Genomic DNA, 23,803 nt, shown 5'->3' with positions numbered 1-23,803 from the left:
GCGCCGCAGAGGTCGCCGGCAGCCTCGCAACCCAGCGCTCAACCGCTGCGCCACCGGGGAGGCCCGATAAATATTCTATTTTTTCAAGCTTTCCTAGGGCCAATTTGTTAAAAGATTCTGAGTCATCTGGCACTTATTTTGGCATCAGTGTGAGGGGAGTTATTGAGGACAATATTTCCCAATGAGCTATTCATATTCCTCAATGTCACTTCCTGCAACATTTAAAAATTGCAGTAAAATTTGCACAGAGGAAGTCACAAGCACCGGAGAACTTGCGTTCTCTGTAGGGACAAGGAGCCCAGGAATGGAGAGACGGTGAGGAGGTTCTCTGTGGAAAATGCCTAAGCTCAGGATAGTTCCTCAGGATCCCCCTGGCCCACACCCCTTTTTACAAGGGTGCCTTCAATGAGGCAGCCAGTCAGGAGGCAGAGAAAGCCCATGGATTCTGCGGAAACTATTAAAAATTTGTTGTTGATTCAAGTACATCCTGATGATGACAGTGTCACGGAGGTAACCAGGATACTGAAGCAGAAGATGCCGGTTTCTAGGCCAGGTCAATCTAAATGCACCTCCTGTGCATGGAATGACTCAAGGGCTGGATGGAGGCCCAGAGAGGCCAGAAGAGCTGCTATGCTCCCGGTCTAAGACGGAGGCCCAGGATATAGAACGTAACACGTGCTCTCTGCCTTCCAAGTTACTTCTTTCTGCACATCGACTGTATAAAGGCGGCCACAGACTGGAGGTCAAGCCAGCGCCATGCCTGAGTGATCTCCTTCCTTAGCACACCCAAGCGTGTGTAGGCGGGCAAGCGTGCACAGACCTCGTATGCTGTGCAGGCACCGGGCAGGCGCCAGAGGTACAGCAGTGACTCACACGCGCTCCCCAGTCTCAGCAAGCACATCACTGAGCACAGATTACACGTTCTGCATTGTGTATGGTGTCACATGTATGTGTTCGGCCTGTCACACACATTGCTCTGTATCATGACTCTGCAAAAGACACCTTACTAATGTACAGACGCAGATCAACATATTTTGGGTTAAAATCAAAGACCTCAAAATAACTAAATACAGAACACTGAGACCATTAGTTTATGAAAGGGGTGAGCAAACTGTAACCCTGGAGCCAAATGTAGCCTCCTGTTGTGTAAATAAAGTTTTATTGGCACAGTGCCCGCCACCATGCCCATTCCTTTGCCTGTTGTCTGTGACCACTTTTGAATTCCAAAGGCAGTGTTGAGTAGCAGTGGCAGAAATGTATGGCCCGACTGCCTAAAATACTTAACTATCTGGCCCTTAAAAAAGAAAGAAAAAGTGCAAGTGTCTCTGGCTTATAAAATAGGTTATTACCTCATTCCCTAACAGCAGCCGTGTTCCAGGCATCCACGGTATTTAATGCATTTCACCCTTGGCTCTCCTTGCAAATGAGAATATTCTGCCTAGCTAGTGAGGGGCCCCCGCCACAGAGGGCACCAGCACTTTGTGTGCTCCCGGTGCCAATTAGGCAGCGCGTTGTACTTGTAGAGGCGAAGTTCCCATCCATGACAGGGAGGTGATGCTAAGTCATTAGACTCTAAGGATTCTTGCCATTCTGGTTTCTATGGTTTCCCTGAGCTGGAAACCAGGGTTTGTGGAGGGGAGAGGTTGTGGGGTGGGAGAGTGGAGGAAGGTTCTGGGCTGAGTTTAGGCATACTTTGGGGTGACTGGGGTTAGAAGAAGAGAAGTGAAAGAAAAGAAAAAGAAAAAGAATATGAGAAACCTTGGGATGGAAGACGGGACTGGCCCTTCCTTCCACCAGCTCTGCAGAAATGCCGACTTAGTGTGTCTCTGCGTGGCTCTTCCCGGCTCACCTGCTGCCCGCGGTGCTAACGTGGTTAGGGCCAGATGACCACCTCCACACACAGCACCGCCTCACTTGCATAACGGCTCTCTGCAGGCCTCCAAGCCATAGCCGCTCGATTTACTGACAAAAACAAGCCTTTGTGGCCGCTGGCACCAGGGAGCCGACACGGCACAGCCCGGAGATACCCCTCTGCCGTGCCCATGTCAGCACAACTGTCAGGACAGCTCCCTTCGCGGAGCCTCCAAGGCCCAGGATGTGCAGGGCCTACCCAGCGCCGGGCTCGGAGTTGATAAGCTCCATGAACACACGGTGGGGTGGGGTGGGGGGCGGCGGCCTGTCCTTGCTGAATTAGTCCTCGTGTGTCACTGGTCCCTGCGCCACGAGGACACTCGCGCCGTCGAGTCTGGGCCACAGCCTGGAGGACGCTTGGCTATTTTAGGGGAATCAGCTTCCTGCTCCTGCACAACCTGCCAGACAGCAGCGAGCAGGGTGGGGGAGCACCGGGAGAAGCAGCTCTGGGTGCCGTTCTGGCGTCACATCCTAGCGTTGACCTTGCCCAGAGCTGACACCTCCCCCTTATGCCTGCGTCTCGCTGTAGAGGATCCTCACACTGCGGGGCTGTAGGGAGGCTGAAGGCCGGCCAGCACGCACATCCCTACCGCGACCAGGCCCAGGCCCCGGCAAGCCGCTCCACAGCTCTCCGCCATGTGTGAACTCGGGGTGTTTCGGGTCAGCGGCTGAGCTGGCCCAGGGTATGGGGGCTGCAGGGACACGTAGCCCTGCTTCCTGCTGGTGCCACATGGCGATGAGGGTGCTCCTGCCAGGTGGGTGGCACCTGGGTGCCCGGGGCCGGAGCGCAGAAGGGTGAGGGGGCCGAGGGATGGTCACCTGTGTGTTTGGTGCCGATGTGAGCCTTGATCTCCGCTTCCTCCATGGTGACGAAGTCGCAGGCGGTGCAACAGATGGAGAACATCCACTGCTCCTTGTCCACATGGAGCGACATGTGGCTGACAAACTGGACATTGAGCTCGGTCTCAAATCCGCACACGTGGCAGCTAGAGGAGGAGGGGAAGGAGGCAGAGCGCTGAGTGGAGGCTGGCCGCTGCTGCGTGGCCTCGCCAAGGGGGAAAAACAAGCGACGGGGCGTTTACACACCTTTTCTCCCCAGCCAAAGGGCTGGGGCTAGAACACTCTCCTGCTTTCTGGGGTGCTTTGGAAGTGGTCACCGTGCCAAACGGATTAAGTGCCAGCACACTGTAACAATCCCATACATGCTATCGCGATGCTAAGTAATCATAAAGTTAATTAAAAATTACAGGTTCCAGATGCCGCCCATCACCTAGCGGACTCCTCTGGGCCAGCAGGTGCAGCGCGGACGGTCAACCTGAGTGCCCCGCGCGGCGGGCCGGCCTCTCGCAGGCTCTGCGAAGCTCCCGGGTGGATGGAAAGCACAGACCGGGTGCCCGCTGGCACCTGGAGCAATAAGCCCGGTCTGTGACCTTCTTGACAGAGGCCACCCATCCGGATGGCCTGGCTCCTGGGCAAGATTAGGTAGAGAGCTGGCAGCTTGGAATTTGGTAGCAACCAAACAGGATATGGATCGTGGGTGAATAGGGAAGAAAGTTCCAGCTAGGAGAGGACAAGGCAGACGGGGAAAAATAGGCAGTGCTTTCTCAGGCCTGTTTTCCCTCATCTTTTTTGCTCCTGCAATTCTCAGGAGGCAGGGAGGTGGGCGCTTCAGAGCTGGGAGTGTCCCAGCTGTGGAGACTGAACACGATCACTCCTCAGAGCCCCGCCACTCTCTCAAGTTCCACCCCAGAAAGCCACTTCCAAGCCCACTTCCCTCTCCACTGAGTCTACGAGGCCACCCTAAGCCAAGAGAGGGGCTCACCCCAGGCTGTTATGTCCCCGGGAAGGTGGGCCCCGCCCGGCCGCCCTGGCAGACGGGCAGGGAGGCGCGAGCACGTCCGGGAAGCGGCCGGCAGGGGCGTCGGCTGCTCACCTGTAATAATACGGGTGCTTCTTCCCGTCACTGCCTTCGGAGGTGACGGCGCTGACGATGTCCTCGGTGTCCGTACTCACCAGCTTCACCGAGTGGACGGTCAGGTGCTGGTTCAGGTTAGCACGGCACTTAGCAGCATAGGGGCACAAGTGGCATTTGTATTTTCTTTCCTCTGGGGTGACAAGAAATAGGAAAAACCTGAAACCACTCTCCCACGAGGCCATCCCAACACTTTGCAAGAGCCCGCGCTGCGGTATCAAGGAAGGGGCTCAAGTCTCATTTCAAATGGGGTCAGAGGAACCCCCCGAGCTGGACATCTCTAAAGTGTGCTTGGGAGCACCCCAGGGTTTGCTGCACGGGGGCTTTGGTCGCGAGGACTTTGGAGCCAGCTAAGTGCCACTGAGGGGCGCTGGCCACACCATGGACTCTATTCAGCCATAAGGGAGACGAAATGTCCCGTTTACAGCAACATGGAAGGTGCTGGAGGGAGTTATGGAGAGTAAAGCTAGTCAGAAAAATACAGACAAATATTTTCATCTTTGAATGAAACAAGGAATCACAGTGGATGATGAGACAAAACGGACAACTACAAACTAGCAGACGTTCATAAACAAAGTCAATTTTCTGAGGTTCAGGGGGACGGGGATGGGGGGAAATAGTCTTTGCCCACCAGCAAGTCCCTCTGTATTAATTTCAAAAGTAAAAGAAAGACCCAGAGCAAAGGGACCACCTGCGTTTTCGGGACATCCACAGGCCCCCCCCTCCTTCCTGGTCAGGGGGCTCCTAAGAGGCTAAATGAACGCTGGGTGTGCACACGGGCACACGCTTATGGCTACACACACCATGGAGGCCAGGTGAGGCGGGGGCTGAGGGGCGAGAGGGGGCTGTAAGAGAAGCCGGTCACTGTCCCTGAGCTCCAGGCCCGGGTCAGCCAAGAAATGAAAAACTAATGAAATTAAAGACAAAAAAAATGGATGGCATGATATAATCTAAGAGGAAACGCTCATTTTGCATACATAAAATTAAAAATTTCAATTAATTTCTTAGTGGAAACCGCTCATAAAACTGAGAGCATTTCAACACAGTTTCTACAGCGGCTTCTGGATTCATTTGCTTAATCGAGAAAATTACAGAAAAAGGAGTAGGCGGTGCTGTCGTTGGACCGTAAAGGTAATGAACGCTGGCAGAACAGGAAGGGACACTTGGTTTTCTGTTCCCCTCCTGCTCCCATCTACCACATAAGAGGGGTAACAACCCCACCCCCTGGATCCTCAAGATCAGGGCAGTGGATTCCCAGAATCTGGGGGTTTACCTGGATGTGCATCAATGTGTATTATTATCTCTTTTCATTAATCTCACTTGAACTTTGAGTCTTTCCAATACAAATCAAAACCCTTCAGGGCCTTATTTGAATAAGCCCAGAAAATGGCTTGAAAAGCCAGGATACAAGCATCTCCACCACTCGCTGTTGAGGTTCTTAGAGGAACCAGTTTCTCGGCAACAGAGAAGCTGGGTAGAGGGGGGCAGAAGCCGAGGGTGAGGTTAACTCACCTGTGTGCAGCGACAGGTGCCGGGACAAGGTCTGCTGGCGGCCAAACACTTTCCCACACACGTCACAGGGGAAGAGCTGGTCATTGAATTTCCAGGAGGGCAACCCATTTCCTGCCTCTAGCACTATCTTTTCTGTTTCTGGGCCAAAAGAACAAAACAGTGTGAGGCACACGCAGGGCAACAACGGGAGAAATTTCACTTAGTCAACATTCAGGAGCTTTCTTCTGAGGAAGGCGGCTGACACCTGCAGAGCCCCGGGAACTACTGGATTCTGGTGAAAGCTGTGGAGGAGACGGATTCCAAACTCAGTCAAGTCAGTGTTTTCTCTTTCGTCAGCTGCTACCGTTAGCTGGCTGTTAGCATGGTTTAGCATTGTGCCCGGGATGGCGTCGGGAGTCAGAAGAGTGAGTGGTTGAACTGCACGTGAAAATGTCAACTCTGGCCCCAAGACAGTAGATCAAGAATACAGACTCTCAGACTCTTATGGTTCCAGCCCCCTGAAGGAAAGACATTGTCACTGGCTTTTGTGGAGAAAAGTTTGGCCTGTGGTTGGGTACTGCAAAATCCTGAGTGTGGAACTTAGAACAGACGGGATGGAATGTGACCCCCCCCTTCATTGTTGAGACTGTAATTCTCAGGGTTAGGAGGTGGGTGTCTGGGAGGACACCAGAGTGGAGACCTGCTGGGGGGGGGGGAATCTGTGCCCTTATAAGAGACCCCTCAAAGCTCCCTGGCCCTTCTGCCCTATGGGAACGAGGTCTGCCACCTGATCTGAAACTGCCCTTGGGCTTTCAGTCTCCTGAACTGAGAGAACTAAGTTTCTGTTGTTCTGTGGCATTTTGCTAGAGCGCCCTGAGCAGACTAAGACACCGGGAGACATAAAACTCCCTAATGGTAGAGTGCCAGCCAGACTTTCCCCAGAGGTCTCATCGTATTTGGGAAAACGGTGAGCACAGCAAGTTATCTGTACATAACTCACAACCATGAAAGAAACCCGTGGATAGCCATATATTCTCTTGTCCTCTTAAAATACTTTATTTTTCTCATAAAGGTATAAGATTACCTTTAATTTTCTCATCTCTCCGTCCTCCCCCAGACTGCAATGGATTCTACAAACATTCCTTCTATAGTAATACAGGGGAGGTGACAGAGAAGGTGCCAGAAAGTGGGAAGAGAGGCCTCCCCAAGGCCACTTGTCTGAGCAACTAAAAGGCCGGCCGGCCTCAGTTTAAAGAACAAGACAAATAATATACTGAGTTATTACTTGTCCTTTCCCTCGATAAATTGTCAATCTTCTTCAAAAACAGTACCGCTTTCTAGAAGCAGACACCACATGGTGATAATTAAATGGTGAAGAGACTTTTCCTAAGATCCATGCGGATGAAAATGCTCAGACCATTGGTCAGAGGCAACATTAGAACAAAGGACTTTAGTGCACACGGTTTATTTAAAACTGCTTCCCAGATACAGCTGCCACCTGGGTCTGGGGGAGTCACCTGGATCAATTTCCATTTGAATGCAGATCTGCTAGATGGGGGAATCTAAGCAAAGAAGAAATAGGAAAGCAGGCTTGGATGGTGCGTGTGTGCTTGTGTGCGTGTGTGCGTGAGAGAGAGAGAGAGAGAGAGAGAGAGAGAGAGAGAGAGAGAGAGAGAGAGAGAGAGTGAGAGAGAGAGATGGTGAAATTGCAATGTTTGCTGCAGGGCACCTGCCAGCAATCCCAACACTGATAAGGCACATTTATTGATTTATCTGTGTTTGCTAAAACATTGCTCCTTGGCCCTCAGGGAGAAGAGCTGGGCTTATTAAGGCGGGAGTGGGTGACTTCCCCACCCCAGGGAAGGGCGGTGGGGGAGGGGAGGTGGGAAAGGAAGGACCGCCCTGGCAGTGTGATGGCTGTGCTGCAGCCTGAGCGGCCAAGGGGCCTTTTAGTTTTTTTAAGTGTGAAATCCAACTGTATTTCAAAGAAGGACGGTGATCGTTAGGAACAGAGGCTAAGATGGCCCGGGGTCTCTCATTCATTCACGAGGAGAATAGATTCAATGGGTCGCCCAGCAAACAGTAGATGGAATTAAAAATAAAGAAGACTCTTAACAGTTCTTTCAAGGATCACTCATGCACTTGAGAAGCTGAAGCATCAGAAGGTCCAATCCCCACACCCGCCTTCGAAGACCACAAAAGCTCCACAGACTGTGCCGCAGCCACGCAGGTGAGTGCCCTGCCCCGCAGCCGCCATGGCAGGGCAGGGGGTCAGTGCAGCTCCCACGCACGGCTCTGGCCTGGCTGGGGCTGGCGGCTCCCCCACCGCTGTCTGCATTCACCATCACGACCTCGTCCATTCACATGCAGGACCAAGGACGCCCACTTATCCCAGAACCAGGCCTCGAAATCATGCTGGGGCATGGAGCAGCAGAGGGAAGAGGGGTGTCACTCGACAGAGCAAGGGCTGACCCAGAAGACCTGCTCCTGCTCTCCTGGAACAGAGATGAAGCTGGACAGGCACTCAGCAGGGTCCATGTTCTCCCTGTGGCCTGAGAGCAGAGCCCCACAAGGCCCTGTGAGATCCTCAGACTCTTCTTGCCTCTCTTGTTCCCTACCCACATCCAATCAGCCGCCCTGGGCTGTCCGAGCAGTTTGAAAGAGAGATCCAAACATGAAGGGCACCTGCAAGGGCAAGCTTTAAAATGTCTCCGGTCTGCCTTTTCCAGAAGCAGCACTGGCCACTTTATCACTGACAGTGGCCAACTGTGACCGCAGGTTCCCTGGGAGACTTCCAGGGTGGAGGAGCATATTTGATCTGCAGTCTGAGGTGATGGAAACCTATCAAAAAGACTTCAAATTGTGCTCCTATCAATAAGAAATATTTATAAAAATGGATAGCAGGCCACACTCATCTGTGCATACCAGCAATGCCGGCAGTGGCCCTGCAGTAAGGAACCTTCCTGGGGTCAGTGGCGAGGGGCCTGGGGTCTGTTTAAAGCTGGATCCAAAGACACAGCCCGAAGCCACCCCTCTGTCATGGCGGAACCATAGGCTGTGGTCGCATCCTACAGTTTTGACCAAAACATACGTCTCCATTAGTGTGTGTGGACAATATGGAAGCTAAAATTGACGATTGGATGGATGTAGAGTTTTTCTGTTCTTTGAATTTTAAATAATTTTGGAATGGGGGAGAGGTAGGGGCTCCTGAACAGTCTGTGTGCTACCAGCCTCTTTCCATTCCAAAAGCCTCTTCTTACTGGTTCCAGAATGATCTTTCTAAGCCACAGATCCCTGTCTGGTTCTAGATTCCAGTGATCCCAAGGCCAACCTCCTTCACATGACTTCTGAGGTTTTCACATCTGACTCTGAACACCCCACCAGCCTTCAGCCCCATTTCACCTCCTACCCCCCCAAAGCTCACAGAATGAGCCTCTCAATCTTTCAGGAACCCTCAAGCCCCTCTGAAGCTCTCATTGCATTTGAATCAGCTCTGCTCCTCCAGAAGCCACGACTATAACTGCACCACTCTGCACACCGAGGCCTCACTCATCTTCAGTCTCCGGCATCTTCCACTTCATCGTCAAGTCCTCGCTCAGATTTCATCTCCTTGGCAGGTCCCACGCCAGAAGGAGTCATCTCCCCCTTGTCCCAAAGCCCTTTTCAAAGCCCTTCTGTTGCACTTCACTTAGTATCATTTGCTTACATATCTTCTCTATTTCATAGCTATCATTTTAACATATCCAACAAGCGACAGTGCCCCATAAGCACGGTTTCAGGCTGCTGCTGCCTTTCCCTTCTGGAATTCGAGGCATCGGGAAGGGGTCGCTGCCATGTTTGTGTATCCTCAGCGTTAGCACAGTGCCTGCCACACAGCAGGTATGTAGCGTGCGTTATTGGATAAATAGGAAAGGATCCAAGTGAGGCAGGGAATATATTCTCACTTTGTGACAAGAATGGATAAGGTCTAGAAATAGTTAAGGCTTACGGCCAATTCAGGATGAAAAACAAGGCTATTTTGCCTCTGAATCGGTCTTAATTCACCCTAAGGACTGTGATATAATGATTTTATTAGTGGCAATGTTTGCCATTCTAAGCCACACTCTCAAAGGCTCTATATTCTTTCTTCTTCCCAGTTTAACAATAAGCCACAAGATTATTCTCTTCCAAACCACTTCTCTGGCACTCACTGCTTTCCGGTTAGCCCGTCATTTTCAACTTTTCTCCCCTACCTATTTCCACGTAGAGGCAGCTGGAGTGTCCAGGTTCTCAAGTTCAGGCCAAAAAGGTTTTTTGCTTTCCAGATAAAAGGAAAGATACACTTGGCATGAGCCCTTTGCTCTCTTTTTCTTGCCTGAACTACAGAAGAAATGGCTGGGATTATGGCAGCCATTTTGTGAACATGAGTCATGAGGTTGAACATCAACTTGCCAAGGATGAAGGATGGGAAAAGGGTGGGTCCTTGATGGCAAATGCCCATTCCTGGGCTTTTGGCTTGTAAGGAAAATAAGCCCCCGTTTGTCTCAATCACTGTTACTTGGGTTTCCTTTTACTTTTCCACAGTTACTTTGGATGTTAAGTTCTGGCCTCTGACAAGCTTTATTCCAAAACTCCAGTGTCTGTGAAGACCACCCCACGTTCATTGTCAAAGAACATTTCCATCTTAACTTCTTTCGTTTTGCTAAAAGAAAAGCAACATTTAAAAAGTTTCTTTTAGCTTATGAAGAACTTTGCTTTTTTATACCTTTTTTCGTTGAAACATAACATATAACAAAAAACTGTACATTTCAGTAACTGCTTTTAAATTAGCTCTAAAATCACAAAACAGGGCCTCCCTGGTGGCGCAGCGGTTGAGCGCTGGGTTGTGAAGCTGCCCGCAGCCTCTGCAGCACCGGTTTGTTCCCCGGCCGCTGCGGGAGGGTCCCACATGGTGCGCAGACCTCTCCTGCCACGCCCGCTGCTCCCTTCAGCAGTGTATTTCGTCAGTCTGCCTATTCTTTTCCCCGCTCTGGCTCTGGTGAGTTCGCTCACCCTCCAGTGCTTGTATAAATAAATAAATATATCTTTAAAAAAATAAAAAATAAAATAAATAAAATCACAAAACAGCTCGGAATATAAGTATTATTTTTTAAATCTTGCTCTTTTTCACTTCTGGTCCCAGAACCCTCAGTATTTGCTTCATTATTTGAAGTAGTTGTGGCTTCACTTAGGATTATCTTCATTTTTTGTACAGTAAAATGTTTGTCTAGTGATACTTCCTTTATACAGAGTCTCAGGATTTTAGCTCCTACAAAGAATTTATTTCTCCTTCTTATCCTCCAATTCCTGGATAGTCATACAGTGTTTCCATAAATTTTTGGCTACTCAGTACTATCTGGTCAGATGTTTTTCTCTCTACTTTTCTACCTGTGGTGTTTATCTTGAATATTTTTTGTTAAGATTTTATTTATTTATGCATAATGGGGATGAAAGGATTCACCAGAGACAGAGCGGGGAGCAGAACAGGCAGATCCACTGAAATACACTGCTGAGGGGAGCAGTGGGCGAGACAGGAGAGGTCTGCTGTGCCATGTGGGTCAGCTCCCTGCCGAAGGATTGAACTCAGGCTGTGGCGGTGATAGCACTGGGACTAAACCCCTGCACCACCAGGGAGGCCCTGTCTTGAATGTTCTTTAGGACGTCTTCACTTCCCTGAACAGGATTGCTTTAAATGCAGTAGAAGGTGGACAGGAGCAGGCACTGTCACCCCTACAGCACAGAGGCAGAAAGAGGCGCCGAGTGTCAGGAAAGCAGCTCATCTCGCTGCCTCAACACGCAACTCTTTGCTCTCTCTCTGTGGTAAACTGAGAACCCTCATTCATAATGACGAGGCCTCAAGGCCAAGAGACGGTTGCCCAGCCTTGCTCTTTGTGACCTAGTGTTCCAAGGAACATGTCTCATTTCACACACAGGTCCTGGGAAGATGAACTCCATCAAGCATTTCTCCAAAAATTTCCATGGAAGAAACCCATCTGGTAGAATCTGGGAGGGAGCTCTAGCAAACTTGCTTCACAGAACATTCACTCAAGTAGAGGATGCAGGTTTTTTTGAATCGAACTCCTTCGTTTTCATGAGCTTCAAGCCAAGACATAGACTCCCACATCAGGGATCCCCACAGCTCATACAGGGTTGAGTAAAACAATCAAGGTTTCTATAGTAACTAAGTCTCCCGCCCCAACCCTCAGTTCAGGGGAACCTTCCTGATCATCCGGTTCAATGTTCTTTCCTTACAGATAAGGAAACTAGCCCAGAGAATTTAAGTCATCTCCCCAGGGAACCTCCAGGCGGCCAGAGGCCAGACCCATGCGGGCTGTGGAGGCTCCTCCGAGTCATATGAAATATATGCCAGCCTGCAGCTAGTAAGCAAGGGATTTTTCCCTCGTCTTCTCTGGCTTTGAATTTAATATCCTTGGTTCCAAGTGGACATGAATAGATGGAGTGACGATTTGCAGACACTAGAATTTCTTCCCATCTCTCTTCTTGAAGGTGTCAGCCTAGGCATGAGCAACCACAGAGAAGCAGAAACTGTAATATGGCAAAAATCAGAACAAGGGAGCAAGAGGAGGAGCGAGTGGGAAAATCCTAAAAGCTAATCCTCCTTGGAGGCAAACTAGTTATGACTGAAGAAAGTTCCCTTGAGCCTTTTATTGGCGTCGGGGAATATGTTTTGCTAAGAAAAAAAATAAAATAAAGGAAAATTAAAAAACTGAACCAAACAAGAGTCAAAGGGAAAGGACTTTAGTGGCTTCTCTGCAATTTTAACGTAATTTGGCCCCCTGACTGGTGGATTATTTGGCTTTGTGGGTATGTTCTGCTGAGTGAGAAGAGCACTGTATATCCTGCCAAAAACAATCCTCTCACAGAACCATCTCTCAACCTGACTTTGGCAAGAGAGATGTGGAGAGAGAAGGCTTTATTTGGTTAAAGTCGTAAGCAAAAAGATCGGCCAAAATGTGACCTCAGCACACACAGAACTGTCCAGATTGATGCAATCTGCACGGGCTGCCCCAGGAAGAGGCTCCGGGCTGCTTGGGTTTTCCATTATGACAGATGGTATTTTGATCACTTCTTTCTTTCATCATCAGGCCTGGAGAGTTTTTGAGGCACATCTCAAGTGAATTTCTGGAATCCTCTGCATTTAAGTCAGTACTTCTGGAAAGATGCAAACCTATTTCCAGGCAGGGCTTGCCATTTTCTGGTTAGACCCTGTCCCTGCGGGTTCTCGCCTTTGCTTTCAACGACTCAGCAGTCTCCCTACTGGAAACAAGCATTCACCTTCTAAGCCTGCTTGTGAATTAAAGAGTTGGTGGTGGCTGAAGATTTTTTGGGGGTTCATATCTTTGCTCCAGAACTTGCATCATTCCAAACACCAGAGACCACCTCTCCACAATGATGGCAGGATTCAAGTATCAGCAAATGCCTTCAGAGTGTCCCAACATTGAGGACATATGCCAAGACTAGGAGCTGTGTCCCTCTTGTGGCTTTGGGGCACATATTGTTGATCATACACTCAGAACCCAACAGTCTACAATCATTCACTGTAAGGTGGCAGTGTGCCCAGTCACAAACATCATCATCCCTCTCCAGCTTCCACTGCTGTGAGGGGTGGGCCAAGCAATAGTCTGGCCAGTGAGAATGAGGTAGGGCTTCCCCAGGTCTTGGAAAAATCAGTCTTGTAAGAAGGCTTTTCACACTGTGATCTTTCTCTGTGGCTGTCTGGAGGTAGTACAGGCTTGGCTGTCTGGAGGTAGTGCAGCCCTTTACTACTACAAAGTTAAGAAGACTAGGTCAAGGTGATAGAGCAGAAAATTGGGACAAGGTTGGGTCAAACAGTTCTTCTAGCCCTATATTGATTATTTCTGAATTCCTTCTTTAAAAAACAAACAAACAAGTAAACAAAACCACCCCCCCCAAACCCAGATTTCTATGTGGGTAAGTCATGGTTAAACTGAACGCAATTCCAACAGTGAAAGGCTTAAGGTGTATAATTCCTTTTTATCCATTTTGGCAGTTTATTTCCACTATGCAAAACAGTATCAGAGATTGTTACAAGTATATTAAGGAGATAACACATAATTAAAACAAGAGTCCATGATTATGGAGGATTTAACATTGTGCCAGCACAACGCAGTTTACACCTGTTATGTTTAACCTTATAAAGGCATGATGCTTTAGGTACTATTTCAAGTTTTTTTCTGCTCTCCAAAAGTAGAACATTCCTATTTGGCATGATTTGGTACTTTCTGGGTTGGGAAGTGCTAAAAAAATTCCATATAAATTAATGATAATAGAATCTGGGAACCCCATTCTCATGTTATATAAAAGGAGTGTCAGGTCCAGGGAGGTTGAACGGTGAAGTCAAAGTCACCCGGTTGGTAGAACCTGTACCTTTAGCCATTCATTGCATCTCACTATTGTACTGTAAGATCAAAGAAGAAAATCTAAGTGTTCTAATGTATTTCATCGGGGACATATCTATCTGCTATAATTTTGATTTGTTCCACATTACATTTTCCTGTATTCCTCAGCCCTAAAGAAGAAGCATCTGTCACCACACACATTTTTTTTTTTTTTTTTTTTTTTTTTTTATATAGAGGCATGCTTTATTTATTTGTTTGCTGGTTTGTTTGTTTGTTTTGTTTATACATGCACTGGGTACAGTCAGAAGCGCGGGAGGGTGAGAGAATTCACCAGAGCCAGAGCGGGGAGCAGAGCAGGCAGAAGGACCGAAGTACACTGCTGAGGGGAGCAGCGGGCGGCAGGAGAGGTCTGCACGCCATGTGGGACCCTCCTCCGGTGGCCGGGGAGCAGCCGGGGATCGAACCGGCGCCGCAGAGACCGCGGGCAGCCTCGCAACCCAGCGCTCAACCGCTGTGCCACCGGGGAGGCCCGTGTCACCACACACATTTAAAGGGAGCTTTACTGGGGCAACCCAAATGCTTCCCCCCAGGAGCCACATGGGGAGAGAAGCGTGGAACTCTTAAGTGTCTCCCTTGTTTCTCTTATCCGATTCCTCTTAGGTGTCGCTCTAGGTCTTTACTGCTGGGGAACTGCTGCAGACCAAAAATCTGGGCACACCAATCCTGGAAATTATAACTATAAACTCCCTTCAGGCCAGCTTTGACTTGCTACAGAAGAGGACCCTACAATATCTGTTCTTTGCCCATGAAGAAAAAGAAGAGCATTCAAGTGTGCCTGCCTCAAGACTATTGGGTTAGATAGCGAATCTTTAAATTCCAGAGCTTTCATCCAGAAGTTATTATAAAGGATTAACACAGAGGAGAACATCTTGAGGGGAAAACATTACCCTCGTTTGGGCAAAAAAGGAGAATTATCTCTTTGTTCTCTTGTTTCTTTTTGAACTGGGTGTTTCCTGTGTATATTTATTGAGTTAATGAGGCAATAAATAAACTACAAGAAAATAACAGACTGCTGTAGTTAAAGAACTTAATCTTTCTAAAATATAAAATTTCAGACTTACTAAAATGCTAAAATTTTAATATGCATTTATTTCTAAAATTATATAATGTGCTTTTTTAAATAGAGTAATTTAAAAAAAATTTATATGTTTCTTTTAAAATTCAGGTCACTGTCATTTCCAACTATTACTCAAGTAAGCCTCTAGGGATTCTGCAGTTCTCTTCAGTAAGATTGGAATCCACTGGCATTCTCAATTATTATAGTCCTCTTTTCTCATGGACAAGTCTTGATCATATCATCCCTTCCTTTAAAGATTTCTAAATTTCCTTAAAGCCCTTATCAGCTTCCAGACAATGCAATATTCTTCTGTGGTTCATCCAGTTTCAAATTTTCAGCCTTCTCTTTCTGCTCCTTAATCTACTGAATTCTGTATGAACAGAAAATACAACTTCTATTTTGTCTTTCCCTTGACCTTGGGTTTTAGAACATCATAAAATTTATGTTAGTTTGTTTTTAAATATATGTAAACAATCTATAATCTGGAATGAAAATCTATGATGAGACTAAGAAGTTGCAATTCTATCAGTGCATTGAAATATAACTATTTACTTGCAAGAAAAAAGTAATACAATTTTTGAAAGATTTAATGGCTGTTTTCAGCTAACACTTTGACATCCCGGAAACCAAGTTACTTGAAAAAGAAATGTTACATATTGTCATTATTTTTGACCATTCATTGTTTTCTCATGAAAAGTCTTAAAAAAAATTAAGTTGATGTCAGATTTAACGTTTTGTAAGCAACACTGGTCTCTAGCATTTCACTCCGTGACCCTAAAATAGCATCTATTTGGTTAAGCAGAGTTGTATGTTTTCATGTGGTGGGGATTTCTGTTTGTGGGTTTATTTTCCTCCAGGTTGGGATCACAGGTATGGGGCTTGGACATACCTTGTGAGCAAAGAGAGAAGGGTAAGGGGTACTAGTGTTTGCCTATGAAATTATGTCATGATTGACAGCATTGGTAATTTGCTACCAATATACTTACTTATATTTTTCACTTTATCTGTACCTGGACACATTAAGATTGATCTTGCTAGTATCCTCATTCCACAGATGAGAGGAATGAAAGCTCAGCAGGACTATAGAATCAGCCTGTTCCCACACAGCTGGAAAGAGGAGAGGCCGGGATCTGAACCCTGAGATATGCCCTGGGAGAGCAGACCATATTTCTGCCTTTATAGTACACCTTACTGTTGGGGTGTCCCAGGGGCATTTCACCCTCTTTGCGAAGGACCTTTAATTTCTGTGTCAAAATCGGAACAGGCTGTAGCTGCTGGCTTTTGAGATGTGTATAGGCTGATGGCCTTCATTTAGACCTGGTCCTGAGGAGCCAAGGTCACGGGTTTAATATTTCTCTTTCCAAAGTGGCCTATGTCACTGCATTCTGCGGCCTCAGATGAAAATACAGCCTTATCAGCCGCCTTGAACACAAATGTCCCCGTCGAAGAATAGGGGTTACAGTGTGGACAGTTTGATGTAAATTTAATCCCACTCTAAACGCAGCTCCATGGCTAAGAAGTCTGAGGAATAGACCTTGTATATGAAAGTTTGGGCATGACCATTGTCAACATAAATGAAAAATCTAAATCACTTCACTTTACTCATTTCAGGACTGAAAAAGTAGGAAATGGGTTTTTGGCTCACAAACCATACATGAAAATATCCAACAGCCTAGGGGAATGTTAAGAAACAGAGAATACTCAGTGATACAACTCCAAAGCAGCTGAACAAAAAGAGAAATCCAAAATAAAAAAATTTTTAAAATGCATCTTCCTTCCACATCAATTTCCAAATTGAAAAGGAGCGCAAATCAATTAAATACAAAAATATCAACACAATACTTTGGTTATAAATCAAACTACAGTAAAATCAAGTAGTAAGTGCGGGAGTAGAAAGGCGCCACCTTACTCCGTAGTGGAAACGCAGCGTATCTGGCTGTGTCCTGTGCACTGCTGGTTTGTCTGTGTGCATTTTTTTCCTGCATTCTAATTTGATCATCTTTGAAAGCATCTCATATCCTTTCTCTTTATATCCATCTTAAATATAACAGACAAATCAATAAAGATTTGTTGCTTTGATTAAAATCTAATTATAGGCAAAGAAGAGCAAATATGTCTTGATACATGGTACATGTAAATTCATGTAAACCACTAGAAAAAACTGACAAGGTTGAGAAGACCTAGCTGACGCCACTTCCCAGGGCCATGCCAGAAAGTCACCACCTCCATCTTTGAGGATATTAGTTCCACATTCTTCCTTCTAGTCTAGAGAGAGCTGCGGGGGTGTGGCAGAGGGCCTGCCTAAAGTCATACAGCAAAATTCAGATGGGAGCGAAGCTCTCCCAGCTCAACACCCTCTTCCCCCATCCTCCTGCTTCCCCACAATATGAGGTTCAAGTTCCTCATCACACAGGCTTTGCTTCACCCTTCAGTCTTCAAATCTCACACACTAGCAGAAAACAGGTGTGACAGTGGAGAGCACATGGCACCAGGGGAATTTTACTTTCTGCTCTTCCCGATTTTGGCCACACGCACATCTGTGATCTTCGCGTTGCATGGACAGAGACGCGCGCTTGTGTGCTCAGCCACTTTCTGATTTCAACAGCTCAAGGCTGCTATTTCAGCACGTGAATTCAAGGTGCTGTTGGTGTCGACTGAGTTGCAAATGTGCTCACATTCCAGTCTAACAGGAGATAACGCCAAGTGTAGGAGACGTCTGCTCGCCAGTAAGGGCCAATGCAAGAAGCTCTTCACCTGTCAAGACCCAATTCACAAGCGTTTTCTCTTGCTAAGACCCAATGTAAATACCATCGTCTGCTCCCCCCAATAGCCACGGGGTAGAGCTGTCTCCTTGACAGTAGCTGAACTGAACCACACACTGACCAGAGGTGCACATCTGGGGGTGCCCTCCACGGCTGCGCCAAGACAGAGGCAAGGCCAAAGGGACTGTGTGATGTTTTATAAGGAATTGTGGTCTCTTCGGGCCAGAGGCCTGAGCCGCACAACTCCTGGGCCGCGCGTGCAATCATTCTTCATCAAGGGACTCCCAGTATCATCGAATAGCCCCCAACAAAAGAAAAGGTCTCCAAGCCGCTCCCCAAATAGACCGTATCTCCTGCTCCAGTGTGTGAGTTTCTCTGTTGGGCAAGAGACCCCACAGAACAAAGTCAGCGCAGCTCTTGCTCTGAAAGCACAGCTCTTGCTCTGCCTTTAGGTAAAATGATTTTCGAAAGCTCCATGCTGACCTTTGCAGACACTCCTCCCACCACAGCTCTTATATAACAACAGCCGGAGGATTATGCTGCTATCCAGTTACAGCTGTTCACCTGGGCACCCGCACGGCTCAGGCGCTGTTCAAGTTGGCCGGGGGAAGTTTCGCACAGTCCCTGAACTTTAAGGGCTTATTCTTAGCCCTGCTCCCCAGTGCTGCCGCCCAGGAAAGGGACTCGGTGCTGTGTTCATGCCTGAAAGGTTGTCCAGGCCCATCCTCACCAGCTCCTCCTCTGCTTTTCTGTTTGCTGTAGTCACTTATTTTGAAAAGAAAGAGCAAACGAGTGGAATCCTCCCGTGTGGAGGAACTAACGCTCTTGTGCTTGTTCAAATCCTTGAAGAACTTTGATGGCGTATACACTAATATATTGCATGTTTAAGAGCCCGAAGCTTCCGTGTTAGAAAAGGAAATGATTTATTCTAGAAATTCTCATTGTATTGTTAAACCCATATGACTGCTGAGTGCTTAAAATCTAAGCCAGCCTCGCAAACGCTGTGGCCCAGGTCAGTCTAAATAATTTCACTTCCACATGATCGCATGAGATTGTTTTCTTAGTCCCTTTCTGTTGGTAAAATGATAAGAATGGTTATAATGAGTCACATTATCCCCCCTCACTGAATTTAGGATTAAATGGGTGTAGAATCATCCTACTAAATTTGATGATGTGAGGACCAAAGGAACTTTGAGGAATTTTTTTTTTAATAGAGGCATGTTTTATTTATTTATTCATTTATTTGTTTGTTTGTTTTTGTTTATACATGCACTGGGTACAGTCAGAAGCGCGGGGGGGGGGGGGGTGAGAGAATTCACCAGAGCCAGAGCGGGGAGCAGAGCAGGCAGAAGGACCGAAGTACACTGCTGAGGGGAGCAGCGGGCGGCAGGAGAGGTCTGCGCGCCAGGCGGGACCCTCCTCCGGTGGCCGGGGAGCAGCCGGGGATCGAACCGGCGCCGCAGAGGCCGCGGGCAGCTTTGCATACCAGCGCTCAACCACTGCGCCACCGGGGAGGCCCGACTTTGAGGAATTTCTTGAGAAGAAAATCAAGACCAAGGTTTATGTACCAGAGAGCAGCTGCCCCGACTTCATGGTCACCCCCAGCGTGGCACAGCCGTGGGAACACGTCCTGCCTTCCGCAGTTATCGATTCATGTGCACACCCGCCGCTTCGCTGGAGGTAAAATATCAACCAGCTTTCAAAGTTTACTCTAGTTAAAAAGTATGAAATGACCTAACAACGAACACATGTATTTTAAGGGCCAAACTCTACTCTCAGTGCAGGATTTTCTCTAACACACACACAACCTACACACACAGAGCTTTAAAGATCTTCTAAACTTATTATTATTTTTTTAAAGATTTATTTATTTATTTATTTATTTGCACATGCACTGGGTACAGTCAGAAGCGCGGGAGGGTGAGAGAATTCACCAGAGCCAGAGCAGGGAGCAGAGCAGGCAGAAGGACCGAAGGACACTGCTGAGGGGAGCAGCGGGCGGCAGGAGAGGTCTGCGCGCCATGTGGGAAACTCACCCGGCGGCCGGGGAGCAGCCGGGGATCGAACCGGCGCTGCAGAGGCTGCAGGCAGCTTCGCAACCCAGCGCTCAACTGCTGCGCCACCAGGGAGGCCCAGCTTCTAAACTTATTTTTAATCACTTGCTTGTTAGAGCTGATGAGGCAGAGTGTCCAGAGTAGGGCATACAATATTAAGACTCAGAAACTGGAATTATTTTAAAAGGGAAGCCAAACCTTGCTTTGTGTAGACCTTGTCAACTGTCACGGAATTCCCATGACGAGTCCTTAAATGTCTTCACTGAGGAGTGAGGGAGAATTGGCATGAGTTTAATGAACTTTGTTGGAGCAAACCCCAAGTCTCTGACAGCTGTGAGAAATCAGCAACCGTGACAGGATGTTACCTCTAGTTGACCAAGCTATACAGTTGACCAGTGTAGACATCAGGTGTCTACACAGAATCTCTAGCTTGTTTACTGTGTGGCTCTGATGTAAGAAGTGGGTGATCCACTTCTGGTAGTTCATGAGTTGGCTCAAGTTCATGTCAATCCCAACTTAGCCTTACCTCATTTCAAACCAAATCCTCCATTTTGGGGGGAGGATTTGATCTCAAAATGAGATCAAAGCAACAAAGAGGATGGCGACTTTAAAACCAAGTGAAATTAATCAGCACTTATGTACCTTAGTAAATTAAGGCTCCAATCAGCTGAAAGAAAAACAGCTGGTCAGGGCCAGGAATCCCTGCAAAAATAATGCTATTTAGATGCCCGAGTAGTGTCATTGCGTATTGCACTGAGCGTTTTGTAGGCATTCCTTCACCAGCATGCTCCAAAATCCTATGAGTTAGGATTACCGTCACCAGCAGTTTATTTCTTTTATTATTATTTTTTTAAAATTTATTTATTTATGCATACAAGAGCTGGGGTATAGGCCAGAGGTGTGGGGGGTGAGAGGATTCACCAGATACAGAGTGGGGAATAGAACAGGCAGATTGAGCAGCAGGCAAGGCAGGAGAGGTCTGCTGCGCCATGTAGGTTGCTTCCTGGCCAGCTGGGGATGGAACTCTACTGCAGAGGCTGTGGATTGCTTCATAGTGCTGTGCTTAAGCCCTTGCGCCACCAGGGAGGCCTCTACCAGCAGTTTAAAAAGGAAGAAATGCAGGCACAGAAAGTAGAAGGAAACTAGTTATAATCAACTCAGCTAGCAAGTGGCAGGCTCAGCTGGGAACCCTGGGGGTTTAGCTCCCCAGTTAGCACTGCATCCCATGTGCTTCAGGATAAATGTAACAGAGGAAAATAGCGGGTCTGTGTAGACACCATCTACAGCGTCTACAGTGTGACCTCTGGCCTGACCAAAGGCCATTTGGAATTATTAAGCAGTACTTGGCGTTTCTGACCTTGAATTAACCTAGACAAGACATCTGAGGCCAAGGCTGCTAGCTGGCCTTCAACATTCTTGCTTTTCTTTATCCTTTAATAAAAGAACCCCTGAGTTTTAGCTAGGCACACGGCTGCCCAATAAAATACTTACTACCAGTCCTAACAGCTAGGTGTGGGTCCAGGGTCTGCACAGCAGGAAGACAGAAATGATGTGGACAATTCTAGGTCTCTAGCAGAGCCATGCCCTTGACTCCTTTTTGCCTTCCAGCAGTTTAGGATGTGGATGTGATAGTGGGAACAGGAGCAGCCTAATTAGCCCATGAGTTGGAAGCCATTTGCCAAGGCTGGAAGAACTAGCTAGAAGGAACTTAAATACCCTGGAGCCACCATATTGGCCCTAGGCTGTATATATTCTGCCTGTTATGAAAGGGAGAAATAAACATCTACCTAATTTATGATGTTTTTAACTTTGGCTTTTTAACAGCTGTCAAAACTTTACCCTAACTAAGACAGGTAATTTTCTTTGTAACCGCTCAGCACACACTCACCTGGTGTCAAAGAGGAAGGGCTCCTGCTCTATAATACTATTCCCTGTTTCCTAAGATTTTGACAATTTGTGAGCAGGATTCTGTCATGTTTGATGCAGGCCACCATTCCCCTGAAAATGTGCCATAATTGCACAGTTGTTTAGTGTTAGTAGGGACTTTAAATAACCAAACTGTAGCATAGAAACTTGAAAAATTTGCACAAATCGATGTTTAGACATGTTGAAGCCATCTTTAGTGTGCATATTAGCCCATCAGTTCCAGTTTCCAATTTGCCCTTTATGTACCTCTGCAAACACCTAAGGTGGTATTTCTCAACCTCTCACCACTGACATTCTGGACCAGATAATTCTTTGTCCCAGAGCCTGTCCTATATACTGTAGGGTGCTGAATAGCATTCCTGGCTACTCCCTCCTAGATGCTACAGCACCAGCCCCCAAAGTCTTGACAATTAAAAAATATCACCAGACACTACTGCCAAATGTTCCCTGGGGGAGGGGAGGGAATCACCCCCAGTGGAGAACCATCTCCTGGATCCTAGGTTGTAGGTTTGAAGAAAGCAGAGTGTGACTATTTAAATTCTAGCAGGGATTCAGACAGGTAGGTCCTTAATATACTTTCAATGACAGTGGTGCCCTGGTGATTACCAGGGGCAAGGAGCATGAGCTGATTCTTATTTTTTAAATTAAGAAGTTCACTGAACTTTCAATAAGAAAATTCACAGGGTAGTAAAAAAGTCATAGGCATAATTCCAAGCATATTTAGCTAGGAGTCCAACTTCCTCTATCCAAGGTTAAGATGGAAATAATTGCCTGTGTGAAGTTAAAAAAAATCCTCCATGTATGAATAGGATTCTTTTATAGAAACTCTAATGATAGCAGAAAACTTGACCCTTTCAGCAACCAGAGCATTGCCTTATTAAATTGCCAGCTCCTTTAGTCTTCATATGTTGCCAGCACCATATTTTCAGACATTGAATATTATACATGTGTAATAGGTGAGAATTATTTGCAAGTATCTTCAAAGATGTAAGCTTTCTGAGTCTCCCCCACCCCCACCCCACCAAGTCAAGCTCTTCTCTCGACAGCCACATAATACTTAGCATGGAATCTGTTTTGCTGACTGGAGATTTTTTCCCCTACATTCCATGGGATCAGCTCATTCAAAGCAAATAACACCTCTAAAGTCTCTTTCCTATTAGGAAGCGTGAAGAAGGGGTGCTGCAGACACGCCAGTCACCTGTCCCGAGATGGGACTCCGGGGGCGAGGTGAGGACCCGCTGTCACCTGGCTTTGCTTTCAGATGCTGCGCTCATGGGGAAGGCCCCCAGCACCTTGGGCATAATTAATGATTGTCAGGGCGTAGGAAGCCAATCAATTTGATGTTCATTTTTATCAACATAGCAGAAGTAATGCCCAAGGGTGGGATGGAAATTACACTCTGTTTTAATTGAGAGAATTCTCTCTCTGCTGATTTCTGGAGTGGGTGGAATTCAAGACATGCCTGCTTCTCCCTTTCACTATATGTGCTTTTAAAAGCTCAGCTGATCGCTGTGAGCCATCACTTCTAGCAGCCAAACGACTGCACTGTTGCAATCTGAGCGTTTTACCATTGATGGGGATAGGGGGTTGGAAGGGATGGGGCAGCAGGATTTGCTATTCATAGGATGAGATTATTATTAAAAAATGGAAATTAAAGGCAATATTCTGTGGAGAGAGGGTCGTTTATCTCTCATCAAACACACTAAGAATAGAGGCTGGGCATTGTGACTACACCTAAGAAGGTGCAAAACCGAAGACTGGGACCCTAAGAGTTCAATGAGTGGACAAGGCAGAATTCAGGAAATTTCTTCTAAGTTTTTTACCCACTTAAGATCACTTTACAGTTTTTGAAAAGCAAGTCAGACATTGGTTTTTCAATGAGACTCACCCAAATGGAAAACATCGTTACTTTCTCTTTTCTACTGGGATTCAAAGCCAAGCACGACCAGACCACACTGGAAAGGGCTTGGTTCTCGGTCTGTTTCTAGACAGTGGGCACAGCCTCAAAGGCCTGGTTCAGACCCAATCATCTCAGGAAAGGTGGGCATCTGCAGCCACAAGGTATCCGGCTTAAGTCAGTCTGCTCAGTCAAACCAAGGCAGCTGGCACAAAGCAGAGCTAGTTCTGGGGGTTGCCAGAGGGAAAGTCATCGTGGGAGAGGGCTCCAGGTA

The 23,803-nt window shown here is 47.2% G+C and overlaps 1 protein-coding gene across 1 annotated transcript in view; it reads right to left on the bottom strand.

Annotated features, from left to right (window-relative positions):
* Positions 1-23,803, bottom strand: part of ZNF827 (zinc finger protein 827) — a gene marked incomplete at its 3' end in the record, with an annotated part of 150,832 nt that overhangs the window by 8,567 nt on the left and 118,462 nt on the right. The window contains exons 9-11 of the mRNA XM_084245844.1: positions 5,396-5,533; positions 3,845-4,016; positions 2,731-2,897 (exon numbers count right to left, since the gene is read on the bottom strand). Of these exons, the coding sequence (XP_084101970.1) occupies positions 2,731-2,897; positions 3,845-4,016; positions 5,396-5,533 (477 nt within the window). The remainder of the gene's footprint in view (positions 1-2,730; positions 2,898-3,844; positions 4,017-5,395; positions 5,534-23,803) is intronic.

Source organism: Talpa europaea (genome assembly GCF_964194135.1).
Source record: "Talpa europaea genome assembly, chromosome: 10".
Classification (NCBI taxonomy): Eukaryota; Metazoa; Chordata; class Mammalia; order Eulipotyphla; family Talpidae; genus Talpa; species Talpa europaea.
Note: the sequence above shows the minus strand (reverse complement) of the source record. Positions and strands in the feature narration are given on the sequence as shown.